The 11,401-nt window shown below is 42.5% G+C and overlaps 1 protein-coding gene across 3 annotated transcripts in view; it reads right to left on the bottom strand.

The window, feature by feature from the left end:
- MCC (MCC regulator of WNT signaling pathway) overlaps positions 1–11,067 on the bottom strand; it is a 435,968-nt gene extending 424,901 nt beyond the window's left edge. Inside the window, exon 1 of one of the 3 annotated variants that reach the window (XM_082723700.1) lies at positions 9,866–11,067. In XM_082723700.1, the coding sequence (XP_082579826.1) occupies positions 9,866–10,029 (164 nt within the window). In that variant the 5' untranslated portion in view covers positions 10,030–11,067. Of the gene's footprint in view, positions 1–9,531 lie in introns of all 3 variants that reach the window. The other 2 variants (XM_082723701.1, XM_082723702.1) reach the window with 2 other exon arrangements.
- Positions 11,068–11,401: the final 334 nt, after the last annotated feature.

Genomic DNA, 11,401 nt, shown 5'->3' on the forward strand with positions numbered 1-11,401 from the left:
TAGAGAACAAAGTTCAGCAAATTCAAGGTGAATAGAATTTGTGGTGCAGAGAGGAGGGAATGCCTCATAAAGAGAGAGTTCCAGAGAACTGCAGAGGCTAAATTAACCTTAGGCTGAAGGTTATTCTGATCCTGCCTAACAAAGCTCAAAGACAAGTTCCCAAAAGATCCAGAGACAAGTGCATGCCAGAACAAAGTAAAGGAATACAACAAAAACCAGAACTCAATGAGTTAAAATGTCCTTCCTTCTATCAAAAATTATCAGGTATGCAAAGAAAGAGAACTATGCTCCATATCAGTAGAAAAATTAATCAATAGAAACAGACCCAGAATTGACAGAAATGATGGAATTAGCAGACAAGGAAGTCAAAAGTAGCTATTATAAATATGCTCCCTATATTCAAAAGGACTAAAAATACAATGAAATATGAATGAGATTAATAGCAGCCTAGACACTGCAGAAAAGACCAGAAAATTTGAAGATATATAGCAATAGGCACTCTTCAAATGGAAACACAGAAAGAAAAAAGATGGGGAAAAAAGTTAACAGAGCCTCAACAAGTGGGCAAATATCAAGCCATCTAATACATGCATAATTGGAGTACCAAAAGACATTAGAGAAGGAACAGAAAAGATGTTTGAAAAGAATAATGGCTGGTTAATTTCCAAATCTGATGAAAGCTAAACCTACAGACTCAAGAATTTCAACAAACTCCAAGCCTGAGACAGCACAGATGAGTGTCTTATCATCTTACGTTGTAGGTAAGGAAACTAAGACAGAAGCAGGTACGTCACATGACTACTTAGTAGCAGAGCCGAGGTGAATCCAGCTTTTCTGACTCAAATCCAGTGCCCTGTCCACTATGTTGCAGAGAAATAACATGACATGACTTACTCTTTAATAGGTCACCTGGCTGCAGTATGCATAATCTGAGTGTGTGGAGAGAGTGGAGGGGACCAGACAGAAGAAGGAACCAGTTGTACTAATCTCGGTGTGAGACGGGTGATGGTTTGGACCTAGAGTAGGAAGGTGAGGAGAAAGTGTCAGATAGAAGCTATATTTTAAAAGCAGAATTGGTGGGTTTGCTGATGGACTGAATGTACTAATAGAAAAGAGAAGAATGCAGGTTGACTTTATTTTTTGACTTGAGCCTCTACTCTAGCAAGGGAAGGCCATTTATTCCAATGGAGAAAACTGAGGGAAGAAGAGTTGGGGAGAGGAGTCAGGAATTTTGTTTTGCACATTGTAAGTCTGAGCTACTTTCAGACATGCAAAGTCAAATACGTAGTTACTGCACATACCTGTCTTAAATTCAAGGGAGAGGTTGTGGTCAGTGATGTGGAAGGATCATAAATGCGGTAGACAAGTGACTCAAGTTTGCGAAGCGCTATGCTAGATGATTCTTAAGAGTCTTTACGTATGAAGAATGTGTGATCCAATTAAGGAAATACTATATATCAGAATGGGCTCTTCTGGATGATTAGGTACCAAATTTGTCCCATTCAAAATTCTCTCCCTCATATTAGTTATAATGGATTTCCTTTTTTCCCCTCAATTAGGTTCCATTTGTGCTTTTCTGGGTGACATTATGATTTGATTATAGCTTTGAGGCTTTCAGTATTATTAAGTTTCTTGAAAGTTTGGTTTGGTTGTGCTATTTGAATATCACCAGGTGCTTTCCTTTAAAAATTGTGTTCCAGGGGCACCTAGGTGGCTCGGTGGGTTAAGCCTCTGCCTTCGGCTCAGGTCATGATCTCTGGGAGTGAGCCCTGCATCAGGCTCTCTGCTCAGCAGGGAGCCTGCTTCACCCCCCACCCCGACCCCGGCCCCAGCCTGCCTCTCTACCTACTCATGATCTCTGTCTGTCAAATAAATAAAATCTTCAAAAAAAATATGTTCCAGACTTATTACCTCTAAGTATAATCCTTATGTCCTGGGAATCTACCTGGGCATGAGACAAGGAATCTAGAAGTCCTAGTCTTTCTACTCCATTTACCTTTTGTTCAAGTGCCTCCTGTAACTTCTAAAGCCAAATTAGTCTTCTCTCTAGCTTCTCTGAGCCAGATTTCTGCTAACTGTCCAGGGGAGGAATAATGGAGTCTGTTTACTATGTTACTGTAATTTTTTAATTAAACACTGCAGTATTCTCCATCTGACCTGAAAACCTCTTGTAGTTGCTTTCCTGGTGCAAAGATGATGAAGAAAATGTTTGCAAAGCAATTCTAGTTCATATGTTTCACTAATAATTCCAGTTCAGATTCATTCTTTAATAATGCAGTACATGGAACCATGAAGGTGTTTATTCTAGCATTACATAAAATACTGTATTTTGAATTTCTAAGATGCATAGTGAATTAATACTGTGAAACCTAAATGATAATTATAATTCTCTTGGCTGGGCACTGACATAGTTACCACTGCATGTGCAGCATGAATCACATTGTTATTCCTGGTAACATGACTAGATACCTCTCAATGCTTCCTTAGGAATACAAGTTCTGGCTATTGTCTGAGAATCTTCCATTGACATGATTTGGTAAGACCAGAAATACCAACATCAGTGATCACAGAGAGAAGTCAGCATTTTAAATGAGCCAACAGGAAAGAGTGGAGCGTTCTTTAAAGAAATGTTGCATCTCTGAATATTTTGATGCCATTGAGGCTGATACTGGGTGTTGAGACCCAACATCAGTACTCTGAACCAAAAAGTGATTTGCCTGTTTTCTGATGGCCTGTTTTCCTTTCTTACCAATCACAACAGTAAAATATGATAAAATCTATGACTAAAGAAGTTTAAGGCAGAACTTTCAACAAAAATAAAATTAAGGGACACCTGGGTGGCTCAGTTGGTTAAGCAGCTGCCTTCAGCTCAGGTCATGATCCCAGTATCCTGGGATCGAGTCCCACATCGGGCTCCTTGCTCCACAGGGAGCCTGCTTCTCCCTCTGACTCTGCCTTCCACTCTGTCTGCCTGTGCTCGCTCTCGCTCTCTCTCTGACAAATAAATAAATAAAATCTTTAAAAAAAAAATAAAAATCTATTCAATGATATGTATCTTATCATAGTGTGATTGGTACAGAAAACAATGGTGTGTCCCAATTTATAGCATCTTAGATTTAATAAAATTCCAAAGCAAGTAATTGGAAACAATCTAAGTGTCCAACAATAGAAAAAGACTTAAAGAAATTAAATACAGAATGGAACATTATAATTACAAGTCACATTTTCCAATCTTATTTATTTTGGTGACAGCTTTATTGAGATATAATCTACATGTCATAAATTCACCCAAGTGATGTGTGTGGCCCAATGGCTTTTAGTATATTCATAGAGTTGTGCAACTATCACTATAATCAACTTTAGAAGATTTTCATCATTTCAAAAAGAGATCCTGGACACTTCAGCTATCATCCTTCAATCCCCCCAATTTACCCAGCCCTAAAGCAACCACTAATTTACTTACTGTCTCCATAAATTTGTATATTCTGGACATTTCATATAAATAGAATCATATAATATGCAGTCTTTTGTGACTGGACTTTTTTACTTAGCATAGTGCTTTCAAGGTTCATCTGTGTTGTAGCATGTTTCAGAGTAGTTCATTCCTTTTTCTGACTGAATAATATTCCATTGTATAGGCTATACCACATATTGTCTATTTATTCATCAGGTGATAGGCATTCAGGTTGATTACATCTTTGACTATTATGAATAAAGCTGTGAACATCTGTGTACAAGTCTGTGTGAGGATGTATGTCTTCAGTTCTCTTGCATATATACCTAGAGGAGAGTTGCTGGTATATATGTTAATTCTATGTTTAAGTTTATGAGGATCTACTAGACTCTTTTCTAAAGTGGCTGCACCTTTTTATATTCCTACCAGTAGTTATGAGGATTCTGGTTTCTCCACATCCTTGCTAACACTTGTTATTATCGGACTTTGATTATGGCCATCCTACTGGATATCTGGTAATGTCTCACTAGAGTTTTGATTTGTATTTCCCTAGTGGCTAATGATGATGAGCACCTTTTTATTGTTTATTGGCCATCTGTATGTCTTCTTTGAAGAAAAGTCTATTTAGATCCTTTGTCCATTTTTAATTGGTTTATCTTTTTATTTTTGAGATGTAAGAGTTCCTTATATAATCCAGATGCAAATGCTTTGTCAAGTATATGATTTGTAAATATTTTTTCCCGTTCTTTGGATGGCCTTTCACTTTTCTGATAGTGTCCTTTGAAGCACAAGTTTTAAAAATTTTTATTAGACAAATTTATATTTTTTTGGAGTATCTGTTTTGGTATCATATATAAGAACCTATTGCCAAATCCAAGATGACAAAGATTTTGTCCTATGTTTTCTTCTAAGAGTTTAATAGTTTCAGCTCTTAACATTCAAGTTTTTGATCCATTTTGAGTTAATTTTTGTATAAGAGGAATGTGAGGAACACATACATTTTGTATATGAGGAATATGTACATTTTCGTATGTCCAATTTCATTCTTTCCCATGTGGCTATGCAGCTGCCCCAGCCCCATTTGTTGAAAAGTCAATCCTTTTTCTATTTCACCCTTGATTTTGAAACCCTTGTCTTCATGCTCTTATGGAAAATAAATTCACTATAGGGGCACCTGGGTGGCTCAGCGGGTTAAGCCTCTGTCTTCAGCTCAGGTCATGATCCCAGGGTCCTGGGATCGAGCCCCACATCGGGCTCTCTGCTCGGTGGGGAACCTGCGTTCCCTTCTCCCTCTCTGCCTGCTTCTCTGCCTACTTGTGATCTCTGTCTGTCAAATAAATAAATAAAATCTTAAAAAAAAAATAAATTCACCATAGACACATGGCTTGTTTCTGAACTCTCAGTTCTATTTCATTGATCTATAGGTTATCCTTTTGTCAATACCACACTGTCTTGATGACTGTTGCTTTGCACTAAGTTTTGAAATTGGAAAGTGTGAATTCTCCACCTCTGTTCTTCTTTTCATGATTGTATTGACTATTCTGGATCTCTTGAATTTCCATATTAATTTTAGGGTCAAATTATCAATTTCTGCACAAAATGGCAGTTTGGATTTTGAGAAAGTTTGCATTAAATCTGTGGATCAACTTTGGGGAGCACTGCTATCATAACAATATTAAATCTTCCCATCTATGAATAGGCAATGTCTTTCCCTTTATCCAATTTCTTTTTTAAAGGGGGAAAGTAAGCATCTTTTCAAGTTTATTTATGAGAGAAAGAGAGCATGAGCGGGGGTGAGGGGTAGAGGGAGAGAGAGAATCTCAAGCAAATTCTCTGCTGAGCAGGAGCCTGATGCAGGGCTGGATCCCAGGACCCTGGGATCATAACCTGAGCTGAAGGCAGATGCTTAATCGACTGAGCTACCCAGGCGCTCCCTATCCAATCATTTTTAATGTGCTAGAGGAATGACATGATGTAGCTATGTCACCAGGAAAACAGAAATGATATTCCTTGGCTTGGGGATAATTGGTAATTTTTATTTTATTTTTAAACTTTTCTGCATTTTCCAATTTTCAACATCTTTTATATAATAAGAAAGAAGTTATTTTTTCAAGAATTTATTTATTTGTTTCTTTATTTATTTTTGACAGACAGGGAGTACAAGCAGAGGGAGCAGCAGAGGGAGAAGCAGACTCCCTGCTGAGCAGGGAGCCCAACACAGTTATTTTCAAAAGACAATATTCTTGGGGCACCTCGGTGGCTCAGTCGGTTAAGCATCTGCCTTCCACCCAGGTCATGATCCCAGGTCCCAGGATGGAGCCCCATATCGGGCTTCTAGCTTGGCAAGGAGTCTTCTTCTCCCTCTGTCCCTTACCCCTCTCTCACTCTTTCTCTAATAATTTTTTTTAAAAGAAAAATATTTTTAAAAAAAATACACTCACATTTAAAGTACTTTGTAAATATGGAATACACTTGAAAATGAAAACACTTGGAAGATTTTTCAAAATACATGAACATACCAGGGTTTATATTCAGTCATTTCTTCATTAGAATTTACTGATTGAATACTTTATGGCAAATACTGTGCTAGCTCCTGACGGTACTGGGTTTTTTTTTCTTCTTGTTGTTGTTTATTTGCTTTTTTGTTGTTGTTGTTGTTTGTTTGTTTCTAAGTAGATTCTACACCCAGCATGGAGCCCAGGGCCCTGAGTTCAAGACCCAAGCTGAAATCAAGAGTCAGATGTTTAGCCCACTGAGCCACCCAGGCACCCCAGAGTGTACTATTTTAACAAAATAAACATGTTTCCTACCCTCATGAAGCTACAACTAGTGGGAGGCTGACAATAAACAGGCAAACAAAGTAGGAAATAGAGATGCAATTATAGATTGTAAAGAGTACTATGGCAAAAAGTCTCTGGCACTATGATAGCGAATAACGGAGGGGAAGAGCTCACCCATTTGGATACAGTAGTCAGGGAAGCTCTCTCTAAGGCACCAAAGTTTGAGCTGAGGCTTGGCTACTTGATATAAATGTAAATGTTGGTTTTGGGTATCTGTCAAATGTTCAAGACAGTTTCTTAAACTGAAAGGTAAAAGTAGGAAGCTTTAAAATTCCAAAGGGAAATTAATTTCAACAAATAGAGTAACCCCATCACCTCCTATACTCTGGTAAATAGGATCCAAAAAATTCAATACTATGAAATGTGGGGTTACGTGATCATAAAGTTAATGAAATGTAGCAGAAGAGCCTCTATGTTCCCACTATAGTCCCAATTTTCCCTGTCCAAGCTGCAGTCTGGCTCTACATACGAGTAGTTGTGTTTTCCAGCTTAACTATCCACAGGGATGGTTCTGGGGCCCGGTAGGGGGGTGGGGAAGGCTTGGAGTTCTTGGACAGAGGCAGCAATTCCAGGAATCTCCAGTGAGCTGGTGTCCTTTTTTGTCAGTCTGCTGGAGAAGTATGGCCCAAGAGAATATTGAAGATTTGAAGCCCCACCCTTTCTCTCCGTCTTCCTGAGTTTGTGTGCCCTAACATATCCCCCCCTGGTCTCAGTCTATATAATCTTCCACTAGCCTTCCTCCAAACATGAGGTTTCCAGCACTCCTGTTTGAGAATGAGAGTTGAGTCAAGGACCAACGCCAAAATAGTTGAATGAGGATTCCCATGCAAGTTTTATTATAGGTTTGGTTGCTACTTGCCTACTCAATATCCATTCCCTGCTCTTAGTAACAGAACTCAGATTTTGTTTAGGAGGCGGTATGACTAATCGAATTATGTGCTTCCTTGAACTTTACTGCAAGAACACGACTGCGTGGTAAGGTGATGGAGTTTAACCAAGAAGATTTCAATTAAGGGATTTGGGAAAGCTCTGCTCTAATGATATAGGCACTACTCATTTCAGCTTCCTTTTATACCTTCCTCCTTGGAACTTGGACATGAGGCTGGAAGCAGAGCAATCGCTTTAAGACTAGGAGGTAACCATGAGGATGAATGTTTTATATGAAGAATAGTGATGCAGAAAGATGGAAGGAAGCTGGGCATTGACACTGTTGTGGAACGGCTGGCCCAGCCTGAATGAACCACCTCTGGACCTAGGTGAGAAACTCCATCTTTATTTGACTGTCCCATTGGTTTCCCATTTTATAAAGCCACCTGAAATCCTAACAGATACAGTGGTATAAGCCATGAGCATGAACTTAACACCTTTTGAAGAATCCAAGAATTTTAAGGTTTTAGTGTAGAAAGTCCAACTTTCATGCTTATAAAAGAGAAAATTCACAGCCCTCCACTCCTCATCACCCACTGTAGAGCAGCCAGTAAAGGTCATTTAACAAAAGTAGCACAAAGGAGGAGCTCCAGAGAGGAAGGCTTTCAATGCCACTTATCTTCATAACTTCCTTTCCCAAGCCATATCAAATAAACATATATTCCAGGTAAAACTGCATGTGCTATGTAAACTTACTTCTAGAGAGGTTCCTTGGTGCCTCCTTGCAATGAGATTGCCATCCCTGAACTCCTCCTATATGGGAGTTTTTCACAGCATAAAATAACGTCCAGAGCAACCCTACCCACAGGTGAAGTTCTGGCTTAGGGTTCATTATTGCACATACCTTTCAACTTTCAAGCAGATGTATTAAAGTGATATGGCTCAAGGAAGGATAGTTTTTTCCACTTTTGCCTTAGCAGGTTTCCACTCTAATCTGAAATCTCCTGTTTACTACCACACCCTTACACACAATGCCTCATCCTCCAAAACAAAGTCCTCAGATTATGCCTACAGAATTCACAATTCTTCAGAGGAGACAGATCACCATTCAAGATAATACGAACATTTGTACAGAAAGGTTAGTTCAGACAAACCCAAATCAAAGGAAGGGGAGGAGAGAATTCTGCTCATTTTCTGTATGCACCCTTGCCCACGTGAAATTAAATTCTCTGTGCATCCTAATGTGAAGAATGTAGACTGTGTTTATTATCACAAATAAGATAATGGGCACTCAAGTAGGAAATTCAAGTAGGCTACTCAAGCAGGGAAAAAAAAAAAAAAATCTAAACTATATGATGAAATTTTTCATCACAGGACCCAAACAGGGAAAGACTTCCAGATGAAAATCTACATGGAGTCAACTAGAAGTATATATATTTTTTCATTTCAGAATAGAATTACTCCATAAAGTCTTCTGACATCTCTCTAATGTTTCCCAGTGAAACTCTAGAAAAGTAATAAGATTCAGTCGAGTCATCATAACTGAATGGAGTCCCAAATAAGTTTTTTTTAAAATTATCAACATCTTCCATGTCAAATTGCCTGTTTTAAAGATCTTTTTTAAAAATTAGGAGTGGGGGGAATTCCCCATTTTTTTTTTTTTTTTTTTCCTCTAAGTACGCAAGGACAATCAGCAGGAGGCAGCCTGGGGTTTTCAGAGATCTTTACTATCATCAACACAAAGGCTAAGCTAATATGTAATATACAACTTAGGTGGCCTTCCTGGAAGGCAATTGAAATTTCAGCGTGGAAGGTCTTCAGTGCTCTGTGTCAACCCTTCAGAGAAGCAGATCATAAAACATTACGCGTGCCTTCTTCGTCATCTGTGTGTGTTAAGTGTTAAAAATGCAGGCAGAAATAATTATTTGGCCAAGCCCTGAGGCTGGAAGCTACAACACAACCCCGCAGGGAGTCCAGGAGCAAACACACCGAGGGTTCTAAGTGGTCTCGCGCTCACTCACATCCCACTGGAGGCTCACCTGGTCAGCTTGCGGAGCCGAGGTAGGGAGTCGGGTCTATATGTTCCTGCCTCACCTCTAAACCCCCAGTTTGTGCCTGCGCGCTTGGTTTCCCTCTAGCTAACAGTATTGGGTGGCCAGCTATGTCCATTCTGTGGGTTCCGCAGTTCGGAACACAGGGGCTCTGCAGCACCCGAAAGTTCTTCGCAGCCTGTTTTCATGCCCAGCTCTGTCACTGACAGCGCATCCCTATCCTGGTTCCGTCCCGGGGCTGTCCACTGAGCAGCCGGACTGATGCTGCCGCTGCAGCTGGATACCGGGAGCCAGAGGCTGCAGGGGCAGCCCCTCCTACCTGGGACAAGTGGCCAGAACTCGATTCTGCCCAGGCATGAGCGCTCCAAGACCCGGGGAGGACTCGCATCCTCAAGAGATGTCTCCTCACGCCCAGACAAAGACAGCGCTGGGAAAAGTTGGACCCAACTGGCACCACCAGCAGGCGAGCAGATCAGCCCCCTCCGCCTTGGGGAGCCGAGCCGGCGACGCGCTCTCGAAGTCGCAGCCAACTTTTCCCGTGAGCTTCTGAGCAACTTGCTGGAAGTTGGGGCGAGTGGGCAGAGGAGGGGGTCAAGGGCAGCGCGGAGAGAGGCTGGCTGCGCCCCAGCCGGTTTCGCGTACCTCCCCAGTACCTGCTAATGTATCCGTCCCCGTCGCCGTCGCACGTCTGGAAGAGGCGCCGCATCCGCTCCTCCTCGCCGGTGCTGGACGTGTCGCTGCTGCTGCTGCCGCCGCCGCCCCCGCCGCTGCTGCCGCCGCCGCTGGCGCTCCCTGCCGCCGCCGCCGCCGCCATCATGCGCCCGCTGCCTGCTCGGGAGGAGGAGGAGGAGGAGGAGGAGGAGGACGCGCGGCCGCCGGAGGAATCCGCGAGGCGCAAAAGCGGCTCGCGGCCCCGAACCTGCCTGACAACGGAGCATGCCCAGTGGCCGCCGGGGCGCTCCGGGCGCGGGATTCCAGCTCTCCGGGTTTTGCCCGGGCTGGCGAGCTCCGCGCTCTGCAATCCCGGGGGTAGTCACCTTAGTGGAGAGGGAGGAGGGGAAGGGGGATCGTGGCGTCGGGAGCCCGGGATGCCCGGGGACGCGAGGGCACGCGACGGGAGGCAGTGCCCAGGAGGTCCCCTGGAAGGGTGTCGGCTCCGTGTATCCCACCACCACGCGCCGGCTCCCGACACTCAGGCAGAGGCGAGGGTGCTCCGTCCGGGAGGAACTCCTCCAACGGCCCGGCGGCGTGGATTTCTTTTCAGGAAAAAGATGAACACTCCCGTTTTGATAACTCTGAGCGGTAGTCCTGGTCTCAGTCTGCAAGACTGCGCTGGATTCTGTATCCATAACCCCCCCCAAATGAGACCCGGAATGGCAGGGGATTTGTGCCTTTTTTAACACCTGTCAAGAAATCTGAACCTCCTTGGCTCCGACGGGTCTCACACACAGTACCGTAAACGATCTCTCCTGGGTGGCATGGTGCACGTTTGGTCCATTTCTGGAAACGGCTCCTGACCTGGTGTCACTAGCATTTGACCCGACAGTTTTAGTAACGTCAAGAGCGAACAGAACAGATGGTTTCATTTCACTGCAGATGTCTCTATTATTATCAACCCTATGTTTCAGGAGGTAGGTAACTACTTCATAGGGTATCTTGGTAAATAAATAAATAAATAAATAAATAAATAAATACAGTATATAATGAGGATGCCTGGGTGGCTCAGTGGGTTAAAGCCTCTGCGTTCAGCTCAGGTCATGATCCCAGGGTCCTGGGATCGATCCCTACATCAGGCTCTCTGCTCAGCAGGAAGTCTGCTTCCCTTCCTCTCTCTCTCTACCTGCCTCTCTGCCTACTTGTGATCTCTGCCTGTCAAATATATAATAAATAAAATCTTTTAAAAAAACAGTATATAATGTACTTAGGACAGTATCTTGACACGTACTAAGTACTCAATAAATGCTACCTCTTGTTATCCCCAATTTACAGATAAGAAAACCAAGGCACCCAGAGCTGCTTAAAGTTCCAGGCTTAGTGTCAGGGCAGAGGCGAGCCCAGGCAGGCAGTCTAACTCCAGAGCAGGAGCCCTTAAACACGACAGTATCCTTCTACCACAGCAGAAAGGGAACCACAACGAAGCAATTTGTGGTTTAGGGAATGACTCATTATTCTGTCCCAGACTTTCTGTC

This window comes from Mustela nivalis, assembly GCF_964662115.1.
Source record: "Mustela nivalis genome assembly, chromosome: 3".
Lineage (NCBI taxonomy): Eukaryota > Metazoa > Chordata > Mammalia > Carnivora > Mustelidae > Mustela > Mustela nivalis.